General features: G+C 40.0%; 3 protein-coding genes across 8 annotated transcripts in view; 1 reads left to right on the forward strand and 2 right to left on the reverse strand.

The window, feature by feature from the left end:
• Positions 1 to 1,067, forward strand: part of LOC133609787 (leucine-rich repeat-containing protein 19-like) — a 44,691-nt gene extending 43,624 nt beyond the window's left edge. For both annotated transcript variants that reach the window (XM_061965736.1, XM_061965737.1), the window contains 2 exons: positions 265 to 468; positions 541 to 1,067. In XM_061965736.1, the coding sequence (XP_061821720.1) occupies positions 265 to 468; positions 541 to 842 (506 nt within the window). In that variant the 3' untranslated portion in view covers positions 843 to 1,067. The remainder of the gene's footprint in view (positions 1 to 264; positions 469 to 540) is intronic.
• The window catches only part of ift74 (intraflagellar transport 74), a 74,219-nt gene that overhangs the window by 39,876 nt on the left and 11,372 nt on the right, over positions 1 to 22,971 (reverse strand). For all 5 annotated transcript variants that reach the window (XM_061965732.2, XM_072913468.1, XM_061965734.2 and 2 more), the window contains exons 2-8: positions 19,271 to 19,410; positions 11,514 to 11,649; positions 8,448 to 8,496; positions 7,614 to 7,712; positions 7,462 to 7,522; positions 7,254 to 7,313; positions 7,061 to 7,122 (exon numbers count right to left, since the gene is read on the reverse strand). In XM_061965732.2, the coding sequence (XP_061821716.1) occupies positions 7,061 to 7,122; positions 7,254 to 7,313; positions 7,462 to 7,522; positions 7,614 to 7,712; positions 8,448 to 8,496; positions 11,514 to 11,649; positions 19,271 to 19,410 (607 nt within the window). The remainder of the gene's footprint in view (positions 1 to 7,060; positions 7,123 to 7,253; positions 7,314 to 7,461; positions 7,523 to 7,613; positions 7,713 to 8,447; positions 8,497 to 11,513; positions 11,650 to 19,270; positions 19,411 to 22,971) is intronic.
• Positions 13,026 to 15,131, reverse strand: LOC133609262 (SCAN domain-containing protein 3-like). The gene is made up of 2 exons (XM_061964770.2): positions 13,763 to 15,131; positions 13,026 to 13,652 (listed from the first exon to the last, which is right to left on the reverse strand). Exons 1-2 carry the CDS (start codon positions 14,972 to 14,974, stop codon positions 13,104 to 13,106), a joined length of 1,761 nt encoding a protein of 586 aa, XP_061820754.2. The 5' UTR covers positions 14,975 to 15,131; the 3' UTR covers positions 13,026 to 13,103.

Here is a 22,971-nt window from a genome sequence, read left to right on the forward strand (position 1 = left end):
ATGGGCAACATTATTCTGCTAAATATCTTCCTGACAACCAGCATCCTCTGAAGAGGACATTTATGTTTTGCATAACATTGATCTTTTCTTTTCTGAATATGTAACTCTGATAAAAGTAATAGACAAACACAAATGTCCACTGCAAAGGAGGCTGGGTCTCAGGAACATATTATATATACACTAAAACAGGGGTTCAGAACATTCAGATAACACTTCTTTGATCATATTAAAAATATCATTTGTTTTTTGTGTCTGGATGCACAGGACGGCCAAATACAAAATGTGCTTCACCAGCGCAACAGGCTGGAATGGATCTTTTTGAGGCGATGGCTCAGTGCTATCCAACATCACTGCCCTCCTCAGCTGCGGATGCGATACACACAACCAGTGGCGTTCAACAATCAAAGCTGGAAACCACATTGCCAAAAAGAATGCTGACTTCCAGCCAGAACAACAGTTTCAACATCGGTAATGTGTATTTTATATGAATGTGTGTATGCATCAGTAAAACCCAACTAAACTGTCTTCAACCCCAACTAGACCAAAAGCCTGTTTCTGGAAACACGTGGAAATTTACAGCATGCGTTGCAGCCTTGGCGCTGACTACATCTATTCTCATCGTGTGCGCCATCAAAGGCCCCTCGTGGTATCGGCTCTACCACAACTACCGGCATCGACATCTGCGCCAAGAAGTGGACGAAGACGGCCACGGAGCCTCCAGCATTTACTCAGAGACTGGGAGATACATGAACCATAAGACGTTCACCTTTGACCGTCATGGGCCCGAGGAGGAAGAGGATGTGCACTACTTTGAGGATCCTTACATAAAGGCAGAGGGCTAACCTAAATACAGTGAAATCTGTACATACTACTCAGAGCACATATATGACAACACATTAATGTCGACCAACTCATCAAGTCCCAGACCACAATATACTTTTTAATACTAAAAAGTGTCTGCTTAAGTTGACATTAGCATACAACTTTCCATGTTGACATGTGTTGCGTGTAGTATTTTTGTAATATCATCATTATTATCACCAAGAAGCAACATGACTACTGTCTAGTTACACAACATTAAAACATGCACTCAGTGACTTCCTATTCAGTGCAAAGTAAGCTTTGAAATAAAAGCTTTGCAGTATTAACCTGGGTTTAGCAACTAACACCATGCATCAGTTTTCTTTTCTTTTTTTGAATGTTAGTCATCAGAAGAAATGTTTGCGCATTTACTTTGTTGTGTAAATGCTGGAAAACAAACATTTTGGCACCTAATGCATGCTAACTTTGTAGGTCCTTTTACATGTACATACCTCAGAGACATATGTTGGTACTTTACACATGCTAATGTTAGCATGCATGATAGTTTGTTTTTTTTTTACTCATTTTACAGGTACAGTATGTGCCTCAGAGTCAAATATGTTATTTTGAATATCTTACATATTGTTTACAAATGCTAACTGTTAGCATGTGTAAAGTACCAAAATATTAATAAATAATAAAACATAAAATTAAAATAAAGCTAGCATGATACACTATATTGCCAAAAGTATTTGGCCACCTGCCTTGACTCACAAATGAACTTGAAGTGCCATCCCATTCCTAACCCATAGGGTTCAATATGATGTCGGTCCACCTTTAGCAGCTATTACAACTTCAACTCTTCTGGGAAGGCTGTCCACAAGGTTGCGGATTGTGTTTATAGGAATTTTCGACCATTCTTCCAAAAGCGCAATGGTGAGGTCACACACTGATGTTGGTCGAGAAGGCCTGGCTCTCAGTCTCCGTTCTAATTCATCCCAAAGGTGTACTATCGGGTTCAGGCCAGTCAAGTTCATCCACACCAGACTCTGTCATCCATGTCTTTATGGACCTTGCTTTGTGCACTGGTGCACAGTCATGTTGGAAGAGAAAGAGGCCCGCTCCAAACTATTCCCACAAGGTTGGTAGCACGGAATTATCCAAAATGTTTTGGTATCCTGGAGCATTTAAAGTTCCTTTTACTGGAATTAAGGGGCCAAGCCCAACTCCTGAAAAACAACCCCACACCATAATTCCTCCTCCACCAAATTTCACACTCGGCACAATGCAGTCCGAAATGTACTGTTCTCCTGGCAACCTCCAAACCCAGACTCATCCATCAGATTGCCAGATGGAAAAGCGTGATTCATCACTCCAGACAACGCGTCTCCACTGCTCTAGAGTCCAGTGGCGTCATACTTTACACCACTGCATCCGACGCTTTGCATTGGACTTGGTGATGTATGGCTTAGATGCAGCTGTTTGGCCATGAAAACCAATTTCATGAAGCTCTCTGCGTACTGTACGTGGACTAATTGGAAGGCAAAATGAAGTTTGGAGCTCTGTAGCAACTGACTGTGCAGAAAGTCGGCGACCTCTTTGCACTATGCGCTTCAGCATCTGCTGACCCCTCTCTGTCAGTTTACGTGGCCTACCACTTCGTGGCTGAGTTGCTGTCGTTCCCACACTCTTCCATTTTCTTATAATAAAGCCGACAGTTGACTTTGGAATATTTAGGAGTTGAGGAAATTTTACGACTGGATTTGTTGCACAGGTGGGATCCTATTACAGTTCCACACTGGAAATCACTGAGCTTCTGAGAGCGGCCCATTCTTTCACAAATGTTTGTAATAACAGTCTCCATGCCAAGTGATTAGGACACCTGATTCTGATCAGTTGGATGGGTGGCCAAATCCTTTTGGCAATATAGTGTAGCTTTTTTCAAATACATTTTACATACACCTGAAATCCTAAATTGTGATACTTGACACATGCTAAAGTTAACATGTTGCGGGCTTTTTTAAACTCATTTTTCAGGCACACACCAAAGTGTCATATATTGTGTTATTTGGCCAGCGTGCGCTTTTATAGATTATATTATCACCCATGCTAATGCCTCTGGAAAACATCTCTGTCTTAGTAACACAGCACTTTGATCACAGTAGCTCAGGCCACTAAAGTTAGCTAAGAGAGCTGCTGTTGTAGTGGCTTTGAGTTTGGAAAAGGTACTGCTAAGTTATAAATCATGCTTCACACCTGTATAGCAGAATGTTGTGGCAATAAGCCGATCAGTAGGTCAACTCTGATATTCCACATGCAACCAACTAAAAATCAGTACCGAAGCTGTGGAAACTGCTATGTCGCTAGGAAGACTCGGCAAGATGCTCGTTTGTTTAATTTTTTGGCCCTAGTATGTGAATGTGAGTGTGAATGTTTTCTGTCTATCTGTGTTGGCCCTGCGATGAGGTGGCGACTTGTCCAGGGTGTACCCCGCCTTCCGCCGGATTGTAGCTGAGATAGGCTCCAGCGCCCCCCGCGACCCCGAAGGGAATAAGCGGTAGAAAATGGATGGATGGATGGTGATGTGTATGTTGAATTTACCAGCCAAACAGGGAGCACAAGTCTTGTACAACAAGATACAGCCATCCAAACAGAGTGGACATTGTAAGTGACTGTTTTGGCATGTCATTATTTTGTTGATGAAAACATTTAACACTTAGCACAAGTAAATAAATAAATAAATGGGTTGTACTTGTATAGCGCTTTTCTACCTTCAAGGTACTCAAAGCGCTTTGACACTACTTCCACATTTACCCATTCACACACACATTCACACACTGATGGAGGGAGCTGCACTAACCAGCACCCATCAGGAGCAAGGGTGAAGTGTCTTGCTCAGGACACAACGGACATGACGAGGTTGGTACTAGGTTGGGATTGAACCAGGGACCCTCGGGTCGCGCACGGCCATTCTCCCACTGCGCCACGCCGTCCCAGTGCTACATAACTGTTTAGTGTTTCACTATAACTGGGTCTGCTTAGCTCTCAACTTCTAAAATGTGCAACTCATTCTGCAGTCAGGATCTAAAAGATAAGGGTCTGGATCATCATTTGTCCCTAAGTAGTCGTCGTTGGCTCTTATCAAGTCGACCATGTTTAGTGGTAGTTGTTGTTGACGGAATTAGTGTTTGTTGCTATGCGCTCTATGAAATCAATGCACCCAGGAAAGAAGTAGCAGTAATACTTAAAATGACCAAAACACTAGAAGTATGAAGTATTACATGTTATCATGAAGGTGCCTGTTACCACATGGTTACAGTATTTAATATAAAACCTTGTTGGAGTTTTTTTAGAGGGTTTTATAGGCAGAATAGAAGAATCCAAATTACCTGCATTGCAGTGTTGGGTTAGTTACTGAAAACCAGTAACTAGTTAGTTACTAGTTACTTCATTTCAAAAGTAACTCAGTTACTAACTCAGTTACTTACACCAAAAAGTAATGCGTTACTGTGAAAAGTAACTATTTAGTTACTTCTTTTTTTCTTCTTTTTTTTTTAAAGCTCCCATTAATGCCCTTTTAGCCTTCATTTCAGTACTGTCATTGCACTGGAGAATAATACAATCTGTTGATCAACTTGACATACATTTGCATCACTGAACTCTGCTAAGCAATGTGGTCTACATACAACACACAAAGACAAAGATATGTTACAAAGGCCAATTTGTTTCTGGCCAGAAGAAATTGACAAAACTATTTTAAATAGCTGCAACATAACATACATAAGTAACAAACAGCATAATAACAGCATAGCTGTAAAGCAAGAAAGGCACACACAACATACACAAAGCCTAACCAGGCATTTTTTCCTCAAGAAATTCTGACACAAAATCATGTCTGAAGCCCAGAACACTCTACACATTTCCCCAGTTTTAGTTTAGAGATAAGGAAAGATTGGCCTGGCCCACTAGGATCCCTCTTTATGTTTGTGAACTTTATAGTCTATACATTTAGAGTGATGTGATAATCAAACACTCTAGAAGTCTAGAATGAAAGAGTATATAAGAGAATTGACAGCAACGTTCCCTCAATTGCGCACTGCTCAAGCGTCCTCTGCGCACGGCAAATCTATGCCACGCACAAAATCAAATAAAAAAATAAGCGCATAACAATTTTCGACACGACAGAGAAAAACGTTTTCGTCATCATTGTTCAAATATAATAATACGTCTGTCGAGACGCTTTGAGGACATGAATTCCATTCATCACTTTACTGAGCAAAACTCTTTATTGTCGGCCATAAACACATCACTGTTATATCAACAGCAGCCGCTCGCTCTTTCTCACTTGCGCCAACACATGCACATATGGCACTTAGCCAGTGATGCGTTTACAGCCACACAAAAAGTCGAACAACTCCAACACCACACACAAAGTGTCATTCCAGGTCGTTACTCTATGATTTACCAATCAAATGTGTGCTTATTCTAGTGTCATTTATTAGGAATCTTAATTTGTAAATATTAATCATTAAATGCTGTTAGTATATTAAATACATACAAATAAAAATATATTTTTTTACAAACAGGAAGTTGCAGGAATGTACACATGATCCCCTGCTTACATCTCATTGTGCAACATGTGAATGTTTTAATGGGAACTAAATGCAATGTCTGAAAGGGGTACAAACTATTTCCAAAGCAGGACCTCCACCCAGACAAACAATACAAGTACACAGTTCATGAAAAACAATATTTTTTGTTATTGTCATTGTAAGTGGGCCTAAACACTTATATTAGAAATGGAAATGGGGACGGCGTGGCGAAGTTGGTAGAGTGGCCGTGCCAGCAATCGGAGGGTTGCTGGTTACTGGGGTTCAATCCCCACCTTCTACCATCCTAGTCACGTCCGTTGTGTCCTTGGGCAAGACACTTCACCCCTTGCTCCTGATGGCTGCTGGTTAGCGCCTTGCATGGCAGCTCCCGCCATCAATGTGTGAATGTGTGTGTGAATGGGTGAATGTGGAAATACTGTCAAAGCGCTTTGAGTACCTTGAAGATAGAAAAGCGCTATACAAGTATAACCCATTTATCATTTATTTATAAATGACTGCTGTCATTTGATTATAATAATAAGAGAATGTTGTCTGTCTATCTGTGTTGGCCCTGCGATGGGTGGGGACTTGTCCAGGGTGTACCCAGCCTTCCGCCCGAATGCAGCTGAGATAGGCTCCAGCGACCCCGAAAGGGACAAGCGGTAGAAAATGGATGGATGGATGGAGATTTAATTTGTTATTTAGTCAGGTTTGGGACATGTGTGCTGCTGGTGTAGCCACAGTGTGCACGTCTGATGTTGCTCACATGGGCTCCACTGAGTGCTCAGGGAGTTTTTGCGTTTGCTCACACACATGAACAATTAGAGGGAACATTGATTGACAGAGTGTGTGTACCTTCAGTGCTGAATGATGAGCAGAGGCAGAGTTAATCCTTAAGTGGTGGTGGTGGAGGTGAAGTGTCATTGGAGTCTCTATCTCTCTTTACTAGCTTCGTCGAAGCATGTTGCTTATGTAGCTTGTTTCAGCAGATTTGAATTGCTTTTGTTTTGGGCAGTAGATGGGATCTTTGATCCAAAGCACAATTTACATTTAACTAAAATGTTATTTTCTTTGTGCTCGACAAAAGAAAAGTAGTGAAAATATCTCCATGTTAACAAACTCAACTTCTGGCTCCGCCATGATCAGACACGCCCCCCCCTCTCGTCCCTCCCCACACTCACACTCACACTCACACTCAGACACACACAAAGCGCATGTCTCTCTTCTCCGGCTTGTGACACAGCAGCGCTCCGATAAAACACACTTTATACGACATAAAAAGTAACGTAAAATAACGCAGTAGTAACGCATCATGTAGTAACGGTAACTGAGTTACTGAATATAAAAAATAATGCGTTAGATTACTAGTTACCGCCGAAACTAACGGCGTTACAGTAACGCGTTACTTTGTAACGCGTTAGTCCCAACACTGCTGCATTGACACATTTTCTATGACAAATAAACTGTTTTTATTCCTAATATAATTTATATTAAAATTATTTAAAATTGTAATATTATAGTTATATTAGCTTCATATTTTCATTCATATTCATGTTGTTATTACAACAGGACCCCTGGTGTAGGCAATGCAATTGTTGAATAGGTACTTTGCCAATTGGGAGTGTAAGTAAAATAGGACTGGTGTTAAAGCTTTTCAATATACTTACTCTCTTCTCTCAATGAAGATGTTGTCAATGCTTTCAGCCTCTCTGTCATTCTGGCCCTTCAACTGAAACAACATTATACATATACACATTGTCATTTTCCATAAAAAGATTTTAATGTGTATTTTGATCTTCATCCATTCATTTCCAATTTTTCATGCCTTGATTTTATATAGGAAGAATGCAGCGTACTTACGTTGTTGTAGTCGTTGATCATTTCCTCCATGTCAGAGTTAGTGTTGAGCTTGTCCATCAACTATAAATAAAACAAAAAAAGATGATTACTTATAAATGGGGAGATCAGCCCGTAAAATTGTAAGGGTGTGTGTATTTTTCTCAAATATTAACTGATGATACAAATTGCACAGATATGCAAAGAAAGAAGAAACACACTGGCTGCTTACCATGTTGTAATCAGCAAGCTGGCCCTGCAGATCCCTGATCTCTGCAGCCAGACTTTCAGCTCTGAGAAAGAACATGTCACATATTTTTAGAAGATATGCTATTAATTAAATCAAGAACCATGTCTTCTCTGGAGGCCTCAATGCCCACATACCTCTTTTCATAGGACAGATAGACTGAGTTCTCTTGATTGAAGGTGTCAATCTCTTTGTGTAGTTTGCTGATCTCTGTGGTTAGCTCATTGATCTTACTCCTATCAGCAATAAAGTATGCAATAAAGTTAGAAACTAATCTAGAAGTAAACATATTTTAGCTTTCATTTAACCTCAGTTTACACATTACATTAGAGAGGTAAATATAATCTGCAGTTACATAACTTCGACAAAACAAATGAAAAACATAACAGTGAGTTAGCTACAAGTCTTTATTGGTTTGGCAAATATTTGTTAAACAGAAACTTACTTCTTAAAACTGTAAGATAATTTGGCAGTACAACACACTGTATTTCACTTGCAAAAGTTAAAATGTTAGCTAAAACATTTCAGTCATGCTTCACTACTAAATTCCTCTCCCATGTTGTCAATGCGGCAAAATGTCTCAACCCTTTGGCGTTGTGTAAGCTAGGGATGGGGAAGATTAAGTGGTATGCGTCAAACTGTGGAAATGCACCTGTGAGACAGGAATGCATCAGTAGAGAAGCTTTGAATTGCTGCATTTTGTTGGGAGGCTGAGGTGCATCGAAATTTACCGCACTAACTGTACGCTACTAGTACCTAGTCACTTGCAAAGAGGTGGCGAGACATTGAGACATTTACAAATTGATGAAATAAATATTAGATTTAATTCTGTTGTGAACAATTACTAAGTAGTGTATTGAGTTTTGTTAATGTTATTTATGTTTCTGTTTCAGAGAAAGAGTCAAACCAAGTGAGAACAACTGTCATGTTTGATTTACAGTAAGTGACAGTTGGATAAATGCATACGTTACCTGAGAAGACCCAAATAATAAGACTTGTCCAAAATCTGTCTCTGGGGTCCTAATATGGGATTGAGAAAGAAACGGGAGTGGGTAAGAGAAAACGTAGGAAAAAAAGGTTAGTAATTACATGGATTGTTAACGAAAACCAAAGGACCCATTTTTTTAATTTTTGGAAAAAACGTATCTGATAGAGCACTGAAAAAAAAATCTTGAATAAAATCAGTGTTGATCAAAGGTTTGGCTTTGATCTGCCTGCAACTTGAGGGTTCCTGGTTCTATCCCCAGCTTCCGCCATCCTAGTCACATACGTTGTGTCCTTGAGCAAGACCGTCTCAGTGGCCTAGTGGTTAGAGTGTCCGCCCTGAGATCGGTAGGTTGTGAATTCAATCCCCGGCCGAGTCATACCAAAGACTATAAAAATGGGACCCATTACCTCCCTGCTTGGCACTCAGCATCAAGGGTTGGAATTGGGGGTTAAATCACCAAAAATTATTCCCGGGCGCGGCACCGCTGCTGCCCACTGCTCCCCTCACCTCCCAGGGGGTGAACAAGGGGATGGGTCAAATGCAGAGGACAAATTTCACCACACCAAGTGTGTGTGTGTGTGTGACAATCATTGGTACTTTAACTTTTAACTTAAGACACTTCACTCTTGCTCCTGATGGGTCGTGGTTACGGCCTTGCATTGCAGGTCCCGCCATCAGTGTGTATGAATGTGTGTATGAATGGGTGATTGTACAAATAGTGTCAAAGCGCTTTGAGTACCTTGAAGGTAGAAAAATTGCTATACGAGTATAATCCATTTACCCTTTATTTAAATTTAAAGGTTTAAGATCACAGCTTTTAAAAGGTAAAATCTATGCAAAAATCATGTTTGTAATATGGGAAGTTGTGGCCACGCAACAGATGTACATACTACTCCGGTCACGCTGACCTTTTCCACATTTTGTTACATTACACCCACAAACATATATATATTTTATTAGGATTTTATGTGAAAGACCAACACAAAGCGGCTCACAATTGTACAATTGAAACTAAATTTTACATAATTTTCACATTTTTTTACAAATTAAAAAAGTGAAAGGTGTGGTGTGTGAAAGAGTCAGGCACCTTTACCCTGAATGAAAAACAGTGCCTTCAGGAGTTGCCTAAAAATTGCTGAATGATTGAATGTTAATATCAAACAGAATCCCCTTGTGGGTAATCTATTCTCAGAAAAATACAGTTCAGGCTGTCTTCAACGAAAGATTTTCATAGTCAAATCTGATTAATTTGATTTTGCCCATAATCCCGATCAGTCTTATCTATGGCGTGGTTTATTTATTTTTTGAGAAACCAGATCGTGATATCCATACACTGACTGGTCACCAGGTGTCAGTAACATCACATTGATGTAGATTTAGCCACTATAGTGACCCCTCCAAAGGTAATAAAATAAACGTATAAAAGGAATACAGACTTACGGAGCCCCTAAAGGGACATTGGGAAAATATGTTTTAGATATGTTTCTTGTGCTCACGAGAAACTATCTCAAGCGCACGAGAAACTTTTGCGTGAGCACCAGATAGTTTCTCTAAAAAAAATGTTTCACCCATGTCCCTTTAGGGGCTTTGTACGGACTTTTGTTGAAGAGATTCAAACAGATCTTATTTGCGACATTTTCCACTTCACACAAAAAGGCTAAAGGTTTGATAAACAAAAAAACAGAAGAATTGGATAGTTTAGTTAGGTCCTTGGTTCTGGCGCATCGCCGAGAACACATATAAATTTGACAATATCGAGGAAGTAAAAGTCATGACAATGTTTCCGTATGTGAACATGCGGAAGAATCATTCCATTGTCAGATAGGAGCAGTAAGGCAGGCCTCCTGCTCTAGAGAACTGGAAGCTACACTTCTGGGGACAGCGCCGTGTCCTGACACTCAGTGTTTAGTTTCTGGGGCTAAGTCGCGTGGCAGCACGGCGACCTCTATGATTGACGCCGGCATGTCCCAACGCGTGCTGCATCACCCACAGGAACATGGTTTAAAGAGGGGTTTAATGTCCGACGATACAACTGCAAGGTTGATAATCAAATCCTAGACTATTTTAAAACAAGTAGAGATGTTCTTTGACAGCTTCTGATGTTTGATTATTGGGTATCGAACACCATCCATCCATCTAACTATCTTCTTCCGACTATACAAGGTCGCGTCACGAGGGCAGCAGCCTGAACAGAGAAACCCAGACTTCCCTATGTTACAAATGCAAACTTACCTAGACAAAGCCACGGAGAGCACTGATCAGAGAGGTTGCTTATTTCTACGGTGCCGTTTTCTATGGGGTGTTGAATGTAAAAGTTCAGGCGCACTTTTCTAGCAGATATATTCTCGGATTTAACTCACATTTCTAATACAAATTAGTGTACAGTTCTTACTTATATCTATTAGTAAACTTGCTGTATGGAAGTGCTAAAAACAACAAAGATGACAAGGAGAAGACACTGTCGAAGTAGAGCCACGTAAATAAATAAGACCGCCCACAAAACAGCGAATCCTGAAGAGACGGTCAGAAAGTGGCTTGAGGATGGTCTGTAAAACAAATCTATGCAACATTTTAAACAAAGAACCACCATTACATGTTATGTAGACCACAAGGAAGTGTTTTAAATGTATAAAAAAAAATATAATATGACTCCTTTAGTGCTACTTTTGTATGAAATTAGACCTGAATAGACCCGCTCATCGGCAGTGTGCCTTATAATCCGGTGTGCCCTGTGGTCCGAAAATACGGTACCCAAAAAAACTTGCAGGTGTAATTGCAGCGAAAAATTATTCCACTATGGCCAGAATAAGGACTACAATTGTGAACAAATGAAATGAAAAAATATACTATTTCCCTTTTACTTCACAATTCTATGCCACTTTGTGTCTTTCAATTAAAACCATCCTGATAAAATATGTATGGTTGTGGTCGCAACGTGATCAAATGTGGAGAAGTTGAAAGGGTATGAATACTTATTCAAACTACTGTATAGTAACCCTGAGTAATCAGAACTCACATTAATAACAGATTTTGAAGAACTAGAGCTTACCTTTCAACCCAGTCTTCATCCCACTGAGGCCCTGCTGGGTCACAGGCCTATCAGTCACTTTGATCTGTGCTGACAGGACACCAGGAGTTGCAATACTCGCCCTCATGCCAGGATGAACACCTGTACCTGGAACCATCTAAATGATGATAATAATAATGATGATAAATCATTATTTAAAAACATGACAAAATGTAAATGCTTGTGTTCACAGCAAACACTAACATTTAGTACTAAAGGAGTTCAATACAGGTGGGTCTAGAAGTATTTTGGACAATAAGTGACTTTTTTCTGATTGTGCTATTATACAAACCCTGTTTCCATATGAGTTGGGAAATTGTGTTAGATGTAAATATAAACGGATTACAATTATTTGCAAATCATTTTCAACCCATATTCAGTTGAATATAATAATAATAATAATACCTGGGATTTATATAGCGCTTTTCTAAATACCCAAAGTCGCTTTACATGTAGAACCCATCATTCATTCACACCTGGTGGTGGTAAGCTACTTTCATAGCCACAGCTGCCCTGGGGTAGACTGACGGAAGTGTGGCTGCAATTTGCGCCAACGGTCCCTCTGACCACCACCTATCATTCATCATTCAATTCACCGGTGTGAGTGGCACCGGGGGCAAAGGGTGAAGTGTCCTGCCCAAGGACACAACGGCAGCGATTTTTGGATGGTAAGAGGCGGGGAGGGAACCTGCAACCCTCAGGTTTCTGGCACGGTTGCTCTACCCACTACGCCATGCCGCCCCAAGTGTATAAGTAAGTGAATATGCTACAAAGACAACATATATGATGTTCAAACTGATAAACTTTTTTTTTTTTCAAAGGAAATGTGGCAATAAATACTGATAAAGTTGAGGAATGCTCATCACACACTTATTTGGAACATCCCACAGGTGTGCAGGCTAATTTGGAACAGGTGGGTGCCATCATTGGGTTTAAAAACAGCTTCCCAAAAAATGCTCAGTCTTTCACAAGAAAGGATGGGGCGAGATACACCCCTTTGTCCACAACTGCGTGAGCAAATAGTCAAACAGTTTAAGAACAACGTTTCTCAAAGTGCAATTGCAAGAAATTTAGGGATTTCAACATCTACGGTCCATAATATCATCAAAAGGTTCAGAGAATCTGGAGAAATCACTCCACGTAAGCGGCATGGCCGGAAACCAACATTGAATGACCGTGACCTTTGATCCCTCAGACGGCACTGTATCAAAAACCCACATCAATCTCTAAAGCAGGGGTCCTCAAGTACAAATCTTGAAGGTCCACAAATGTTTTTTTGAAACAGGCTGGGTCCGTTTATCGGTCAAGCTTATATAGTAGCAGGGGGTAGGTAGTAGTTTAACATTTTCTTCAAATTAACAAAAATAAAATAAATATCCAATAAAATACATGAAATATTTTCTTTGAAAGAAAATAAATAAGAACATACATAAAACTTTCAGTTTTAACAAAAAATAAATACTTTTAAACACAACCCTCCTATCCTTGGTAAACAAATGACTTCAACAGATCTCATTCATGTGCAAATATAACTATGGTACAGTACATCCCCATTGTGTAAAAGACAACTGCTCAATGGGAGAATTGGGCTCTTGGGGTTGAAGCCAAGACTTTGAACTTTGGCACAAAAGGTGTGATGGCCAGGCGGAGACACTGATCCAGGTGTTCATTGGTCAGTCTGCTGCTGTACTTGTTCTTCACAATGTTCATTGTAGAGAAGGCAGACTCACAGCTGTATGTTGAGCCAAACATTGTGAGGATGTGACAGGCCATCTTATGCAGCAGAGGGAACTTGGAAGGAATGACCAGCTTTGACCAGAAGGTGATGGCGTCACACTGAGCCTCTTTCAGTGCGACACTTTCTTGGGGGTCAATGAGCTCAGTCTGCAGTGAAGCAGCTCTGGCCCATGGGAAGACTTGTTTTGCTTCTGCAGAGAACACACTCACATTTCTGATCAGGAATGGGTTTTCAATGAACAGCAGGACTTGTTTTCCCAAAATGAAGCCATCAAAGCGAGTCTTGAAATTTGCAATGAGTTTTTCCAAGAATTCCAAATGGCACTGATGATCTCCCTCTCCTTTGGTCAGTTCCAGAAGTTTGGGGAAGTGGAGCAGTTCCTCCTGTAGATACAGTTTAAATATATATTAGGAACAATGCTTAAAAATAGGTATGAATTATCAAGTGGAAGAAAATAGTGTGTGGTAGAAAATAATAATAACAAAATAGTTACCTGTATGTCACTTTTGAAAAGCTCCAGCTTCCTCTGGAAGGCACGGACTTCTGACATCAGCTCACACACTGTGTTCTTCTTCCCCTGTAGCTTGAGATTTAGGTCATTGAGATGGGAGGTTATATCAGCCAAACATGCCACAGCTTCCATTTTCCCAGCATTTTGCAGAAATTCCAGGAACTGTTTTGCTTTTGCGCTATTTTGCTGGGACAGAAACACTTGCAGCTCTTCTCTAATGGCCCAAAAACGCTCCAGGACCCTGCCTTTGCTCAGCCATCTGACGTTGTTGTGCATGAGCAAATCATCAAAAGCAGCATCTACCTCTGTTAGGAATGTGCGCAGCAAGCGGTGCTGCAGTGCAGATGATGCTCCCAAGAAGTTTATGAGTTTCATCATTGTTGTCATGATTTCAGAGTACACTTCTCCAAGACTTGCACAAAGGACAGACTGGTGGATTATACAGTGATAAGATATCAGGCCAGGGTGGTGGTCTCTCAGACGCGGAACCAGTCCCTTCTCTCTCCCCAACATGGCTGGAGCTCCATCAGTAGCAATGGACACAACTTTCTTCAGATCTATCCCTTTTTCATTCAGCATTTCTGATATTGTTTTATAGATGTCTTCTCCCCTTGTTTGTCCACTGAGGTTTGCCAGGCTCAAAACATCTTCAATAAACTCCCCCTTTTCCTCATCATAATACCTCACAAACACCAACAACTGAGCATTGTCAGTGGTGTCAGTGGACTCATCAACTGCTAAGGATATGCACTCTGCATTTTTTATTCCATCACAAAGCAGCTTGGACAAATCACCAGCCAGTATTTCAGTACGTCTGGTAGCTGTGGCATCAGAGAGTGGGATTTGATTTATTTTAGCTGTCATTTCCTCCTTTTCTTTGCCTTCAAACATGGCACCCATCACTTCAGTCAAGCATTCTTTAATTATTTCTGCATCAGAGAATGGCTTCTTGTGTTTACCCAAAACCCATGCCACTCTGAGTGAGCACTCTGTTGCTATTTGTTGTTGTGTCATAGATTTAACAAAAATCTTGCTTGATGTTTCATATGACTTTTTCAGCCTCGTGATTTCTTTTTTTCTTAGCTCTGAATCATGAGGAAATGTCTCTTCAAATTCGCGGTGCTCTTTCAGATAGTGACGTTTCAGATTTTCACTTTTCACCAGAGCAACAGTACTGTTGCATATTAGACACATTGGTCTGCACTGTGCACATGTGTATGACCCAGGTGGTAACCGCCTATCAGCGCGTCGTTGTGATAGAGAGGACAACCCATACCCCGGAATCAGCCAATCAGAGTGGCGTTCTCTCGCTCTCTCTGAGAGAGAGAGAGAGAGAGAGAGAGAGAGAGAGAGAGAGAGAGAGAGAGAGAGAGAGAGAGAGGGAGAGAGACGGAGTGAGTGAGACACGGAGAAGTGTAAACAAAACGTGGAGACATTTGACTAAAAACAACAAAGAACGTTGACTTGCGCTAGCGATAACTCGATGATAAATAAAATTATTATATTTTTTTATAATAATTATAATTATAATAATAATTTTTTTTTTTTACACTATAATTCGTGCTGGGTCCGGACGGACACGTCGCTGGGTCCGGACATGGACCGCGGTCCGCCTGTTGAGGATCACTGCTCTAAAGGATATCACCACATGGGCTCAGGAACACTTCAGAAAACCACTGTCACTAAATACAGTTGATCGCTACATCTGTAAATGCAAGTTAAAGCTCTACTATGCAAAGCGAAAGCCATTTATCAACAACATCCAGAAACGCCGCCGGCTTCTCTGGGCCCGAGATCATCTAAGATGGACTGATGCAAAGTGGAAAAGTGTTCTGTGGTCTGACGAGTCCACATTTCAAATTGGTTTTGGAAATATTCAACATCGTGTCATCCGGACCAAAGGGGAAGCGAACCATCCAGACTGTTATCGACGCAAAGTTCAAAAGACAGCATCTTTGATGGTATGGGGGTGCATTAGTGCCCAAGGCATGGGTAACTTACACATCTGTGAAGGCACCATTAATGCTGAAAGGTACATACAGGTTTTGGAACAACATATGCTGCCATCTAAGCGCCGTCTTTTTCATGGACGCCCCTGCTTATTTCAGCAAGACAATGCCAAGCCACATTCAGCACGTGTTACAACAGCGTGGCTTCGTAAAAGAAGAGTGCGGGTACTTTCCTGGCCCGCCTGCAGTCCAGACCCGTCTCCCATCGAAAAGGTGTGGCGCATTATGAAGCGTAAAATACGACAGCGAAGACCCCGGACTGTTGAACGACTGAAGCTCTACATAAAACAAGAATGGGAAAGAATTCCACTTCCAAAGCTTCAACAATTAGTTTCCTCAGTTCCCAATCGTTTATTGAGTGTTGTTAAAAGAAAAGGTGATGTAACACAGTGGTGAACATGCCCTTTCCCAACTACTTTGGCACGTGTTGCAGCCATGAAATTCTAAGTTAATGATTATTTGCAAAAAAAATTAAAAAGATTATGAGTTTGAACATCAAATATGTTGTCTTTGTAGTGCATTCAATTGAATATGGGTTGAAAAGGATTTGCAAATCATTGTATTCCGTTTATATTTACATCTAACACAATTTCCCAACTCATATGGAAACAGAGTTTGTACATAGAGATATTATGAAATCCATTTTGGTGGATTTCATAGTAAAAGATTGAAGCCTGGGCATCGTCAAATTCTGTTTTCTATTTCCTTCCATGCTCCACTAGGCTTTCAGTTTCCTGCTCGTTTATGGGTCTTACTGTCTTTCCCTTTGCGTTCAGTAAGTGGAACGCATGGTCTCTTGCAGAGGTACTTAAACATAAAGCCAACACGATATTGCAAATCGGATATCGTTCTGATATCAGCAAAAAAAAACAGGTATTTGAGTTATATCGGCTAGCATCTTAAACGTCTGATATGAAAACACCAATACAAGCAAGTTTGTCTTGCTCCCCCTGATGCATCTTCTTGCTCGCTTAGCAGACAGAAAACAGGTTGTCTCCATTTAAGAGCCTTTTAAAGGTGAAATACACTTTTTTGCATTCCTTATGTGAGACAAGCACATATATGTTTTTCTTTTTTTTGTTGCATTCTAACTCGTAAATAAAAGTCGGCTAACAATGAAGGTAATGGGAGTTATGTCATTGCGTCTGTTCAGCATATAAAGCGCTCTAAAAAACATCTAAAAACCTCCAACATTGTATATACACGCTGTAAGTATATATGTAATGTAGTAACCGGCACATTCATAATAACATATAACAACGTTGTGGCTTGTGCAGCCCTTTGAGACACTTGTGATTTAGGGCTATATAAATAAACATTGATTGATTGATTGATTGAACATGTAATATTTATGTATTATGGACGTAATTTCACAAACGCATCACAATGTTCACTATTTTCTTTAACAACAACTACCAGACAACCCGGAGATTGCCAAAATACCTGTGGCGGTGAGGGCAGGGCGTGTTTAGGGCTTATTATTATACAAACCCCAAAACCAGTGAAGTTGGCATGCTGTGTAAATCGTAAATAAAAACACAATACAATGATTTGCATATCCTTTTCAACCTATATTCAATTGAATAGACTGCAAAGACAAGATACTTAAGGTTTGAACTGGAAAACTTTGTTATTTTTTGCAAATATTAGCTCATTTGGAATTTGATGCCTGCAACATGTTTCAAAAAAGCTGGCACAAGTGGCAAAAAGACTGAGAAAGTTGAGGAATGCTCATCAAACACTTATTTGGAACATCCCACAGGTGAACAGGCTAATTGGGAACAGGTGGGTGCCATGATTGGGTATAAAAGCAGCTTCCATGAAATGCTCAGTCATTCACAAACAAGGATGGGGCGAGGGTCACCACTTTGTGAACAAATGCGTGAGCAAATTGTCGAACAGTTTAAGAACATTTCTCAACAAGCTATTGCAAGGAATTTAGGGATTTCACCATCTACGGCAGTGGTTCTTAACCTGGGTTCGATCGAACCCTAGGGGTTCGGTGAGTCGGCCTCAAGGGTTCGGCGGAGCCTCCACCGCGGAGGTCAAGACACACCCGACTCATCGCGTAAATAAAAACTTCTCCCTATCGGCATATTATGGACATCACCAAACAATGCTCCCTCTAATTTTCCATCTGATTTGTAAGTGTGTAATTTGTTGTGAGTTCATGCACTGTGTTGGTTTTGTTCTTTGAACATGGTGATGTTCATGCACGGTTCATTTTGTGCACCAGTAAAAAAAACATAACTTTGTCTTGAATTTGAAAAAAATATATATTTTATTTTTCATTATTTTCCATTTTTCTATGAATGCGCATATGAAACTGGTGGGGTTCGGTACCTCCAACAAGGTTAAGAACCACTGATCTACGGTCCATAATGTCATCAAAAGGTTCAGAGGTTCAGTTCTTGTGATGTTCCAAATAAGTGTTTGATGAGCATTCCTCAACTTTCTCAGTCTTTTTTGCTACTTGTGCCAGCTTTTTTGAAACATGTTGCAGGCATCAAATTCCAAATGATCTTATATTTGCAAAAAATTTTGAATGTTAAGTATATTCTCTTTGCAGTATATTCAATTGAATATACAAAGTTTGTAGAATAAAAAAGATTTGCAAATCATTGTATTCTGTTTTTATGTGCCAACTTCACTGGTTTTGGCTTTTGTACATTTCTTCCTGTTTAGATTAGGAATTTACCATAGTTCTCACGCAGGTAAAAAAACAAAAAAACAACAACAAGCGTCTTTTTGTGTCTTTCTCGCCATCTCTGGGTCTAAGTTAAATGTCAAAGTTGACCAACTTTTTGCCCGCCACTCCCAACCCTCCGCAACCCCGAAAGGGACAAGCGGTAGAAACTGGATAGATGGATGGAAAATCACAACCCTTTATACAGTCTAATCCAGACTCCGCTCAAGCACTTCTATTCAGCATTGCCATGATCCAGCTCAGCGATCACAACAACAAATCACTCCGTCAATATTTTCTAATAGTCAACACTACAAAATAAGTAAACAGCAAGTATTATGCCTGCTGATATATCAGATCATAATCGGTATAGGCCAATAGTCAAGGCAGCAGTATCAGTATTATATCGAAAGTGAAAACGTATCGTGACACCCCTAATTCTAAGACACACCTACTGATTTGTATAAATGGCCATGGCGCAAAAGATTATGTGGCTTGGTAAATGTGCCACAGTATCTCTGGTTCTAACCTCATTTAACAACAGAACATGAAATTATGGATTTACGGGTCTTAGTTCAATGTTTGCAGCGGTAGATGCTTGTGCACAAGAGATTAAGAAAAACATTCATGATGTTTCCCAGGCTTGATGTGAGTGTGTGCTGATTTTAAAGATAATGTTCATGTCATTGTATGTGTGTCAATAGTATGATGTGTGTTAAGAAGAAGAGTTATGGCGCTATCTACAGACAGTCCCATTGTAAAGTAATAAAAATGCCATCCCCACAAATTGCTTACCCCAGTGGGTATGCGTATAGCTGTAGGAGGAGGTCGGACAGCTGTTAATGGTCTTCCGGTTCCGGGGACTGCTGATCCTGCACGGCTCATTGGCCGACCCATGCTGGAAGGAGGCCGCTGACTTGCCATGATGTGGAAACCTGTGAACAAAGTACTAAGTCAAACCCACGGCAAAGTGAAAAGTAACTAATTCAATCAGGGAAATCTACTGTATTGGTTTTGTATCTGCAGTAGAGAACCCAGAAGACATTCCAACTAGTTATCCCAGGATCATTGACATTGTTGTGGTTACTTGTTCTATTGTTATCATTTCCAGTGCAGGGTTTTGCTAATATTTTGACAGCAGCAAAAAATATTAGAAACACCTCCTTGAGTATGACAAAGTGCCTTCTACCACACTGTATTCTCAATCAAAATGATACATGTAATAAACACACAAACAAAATGTAGACTTTCAGTGTAGCATTTCAAGTACATGTATATATATATATATATATATATATATATATATATATATATATATATATATACATATACATATGCATACACATATACATACATCCATCCATCCATCCATTTTCTACCGCTTATTCCCTTCGAGGTCGCGGGGGGCGCTGGAGCCTATCTCAGCTACAATCGGGCGGAAGGCGGGGTACACCTTATATATATATATATATATATATATATATATATATATATATATATATATATATATAGATAGATAGATATGTGTGTGTGTGTGTGTGTATGTATGTATGTTAGGTCAGGAAAAACACGGAGGCTATTTCTTCCCTACAAGCCTGTTTCCCAGGTTTCCCTGTATGCATGTATATATATATATATATATATATATACATATATATATATATATATATATATATATATATATATATATATATATATATATATATATATATATATATTTGTAAACTTAAAATACTACACTAAAAGTGTACATTTTGTTAGTGTCTTTATTACAGGTATCATTTTTAATGACAATACAGTGAGGTAGAATAAACGTCATACTCAAGGAGGTGATTTTGATATTTTTTGGATAGAGGGAACAATGAATGCAGCAATGTACAGAGACAACCTGAAGGAAAATCAACACTTCTCCATCCATCCATCCATTTTCTACCGCTTGTCCCTTTTGGGGTCACGGGGGATGCTGGAGCCTATCTCAGCTGCATTCGGGCGGAAGGCGGGATACACCCTGGACAAGTCGCCACCTCATCACAGGGCCAACACAGATAGACAGACAACATTCACACTCACATTCACACACTAGTGCCAATTTAGTGTTGCCAATCAACCTATCCCCAGGTGCATGTCTTTGGAGGTGGGAGGAAGCCGGAGTATCCTGAAGGAACCCACGCAGTCGCGGGGAGAACATGCAAACTCCACACAGAAAGGTGGAGGACTACTCAGGATCTTCGTATTGTGAGGGACATGCACTAACCCCTGTCCACCGTGCTGCCCACCAACACTTCTCATCTAACCTAATTGAGCTTGAGAGGTGCTGCAAAGAGGAATGGGAAAACTGCCCAAGGATAGGTGTGCCAAGCTTGTGGTATCATATTCAAAAAGACTTGAGGCTGTAACTAATACAAACCCCGTTTCCATATGAGTTGGGAAATTGTGTTAGATGTAAATATAAACGGAATACAATGATTTGCAAATCATTTTCAACCCATATTCAGTTGAATATGCTACAAAGACAACATATTTGATGTTCAAACTGATAAACATTTTTTTGTTTGCAAATAATCATTAACTTTAGAATTTGATGCCAGCAACACGTGACAAAGAAGTTGGGAAAGGTGACAATAAATACTGATAAAGTTGAGGAATGCTCATCAAACACTTATTTGGAACATTCCACAGGTGAACAGACAAATTGGGAACAGGTGGGTGCCATGATTGGGTATAAAAGTAGATTCCATGGAATGCTCAGTCATTCACAAACAAGGATGGGGCATGGGTCACCACTTTGTCAACAAATGCGTGAGCAAATTGTTGAACAGTTTAAGAAAAACCTTTCTCAACCAGCTATTGCAAGGAATTTAGGGATTTCACCATTTAAGGTCCGTAATATCATCAAAGGGTTCAGAGAATCTGGAGAAATCACTGCACGTAAGCAGCTAAGCCCGTGACCTTCGATCCCTCAGGATGTACTGCATCAACAAGCGACATCAGTGTGTAAAGGATATCACCACATGGGCTCAGGAACACTTCAGAAACCCACTGTCAGTAACGACAGTTGGTCACTACATCTGTAAGTGCAAGTTAAAACTCTCCTATGCAAGGCGAAAACCGTTTATCAACAAGATGGACTGATACAAAATGGAAAAGTGTTCTGTGGTCTGACGAGTCCACATTTCAAATTGTTTTTGGAAACTGTGGACGTCGTGTCCTCCGGACCAAAGAGGAAAAGAACCATCTGGATTGTTATAGGCGCAAAGTTGAAAAGCCAGCATCTGTGATGGTATGGGTGTGTATTAGTGCCCAAGACATGGGTAACTTACACATCTGTGAAGGCGCCATTAATGCTGAAAGGTACATACAGGTTTTGGAGAAACATGTGTTTCCATCCAAGCAACGTTACCATGGACACCCCTGCTTATTTCAGCAAGACAATGCCAAGCCACGTGTTACATCAACGTGGCTTCATAGTAAAAGAGTGCGGGTACTAGACTGACCTGCCAGTAGTCCAGACCTGTCTCCCATTGAAAATGTGTGGCGCATTATGAAGCCTAAAATACCACAACGGAGACCCCCGGACTGTTGAACAACTTAAGCTGTACATCAAGCAAGAATGGGAAAGAATTCCACCTGAGAAGCTTCAAAAATGTGTCTCCTCAGTTCCCAAACGTTTACTGAGTGTTGTTAAAAGGAAAGGCCATGTAACACAGTGGTGAACATGCCCTTTCCCAACTACTTTGGCACGTGTTGCAGCCATGAAATTCTAAGTTAATTATTATTTGCAAAAAAAAAAAAAAAGTTTATGAGTTTGAACATCAAATATCTTGTCTTTGTAGTGCATTCAATTGAATATGGGTTGAAAGGATTTGCAAATCATTGTATTCCGTTTATATTTACATTTAACACAATTTCTCAACTCATATGGAAACGGGGTTTGTATATAGATAGATAGATAGATAGATAGATAGATAGATAGATAGATAGATAGATAGATAGATAGATAGATAGTACTTTATTGATTCCTTCAGGAGAGTTCCCTCGGGAAAATTAAAATTCCAGCAGCAGTGTACAGAATTGAGATCAAATTTAAAAAGTAAAAAGTAAATAATGGGGGTATAAATGGAAACAAAATAGAAAATATTACAATAAGAATAAAAATAAAAAGCAACAATAAGACTAAAAATAAAACAGTAAAATAAGAATATAACAAGAGAAACTAGGCAGTAGTGACCATGTTATGAAAATGTATGTACCGTATTTTTCGGACTATAAGTCGCAGTTTTTTTCATAGTTTGGCCGGGCTCCAGTGCGACTTATATGTGTTTTTTTCCTTCTTTATTATGCATTTTCGGCAGGTGCGACTTATACTCCGGTGCAACTTATACTCCGAAAAATACGGTATATATAATGCCAAAGGTGCATCAACAAAGGCTGTAAAACTTATGTACAAGTGCTTTTTTAGTTTTCATTAGTTTGAAAAATTAAAAAAGAACGCTTAT

This window comes from Nerophis lumbriciformis, linkage group LG07 (assembly GCF_033978685.3).
Source record: "Nerophis lumbriciformis linkage group LG07, RoL_Nlum_v2.1, whole genome shotgun sequence".
NCBI lineage: Eukaryota > Metazoa > Chordata > Actinopteri > Syngnathiformes > Syngnathidae > Nerophis > Nerophis lumbriciformis.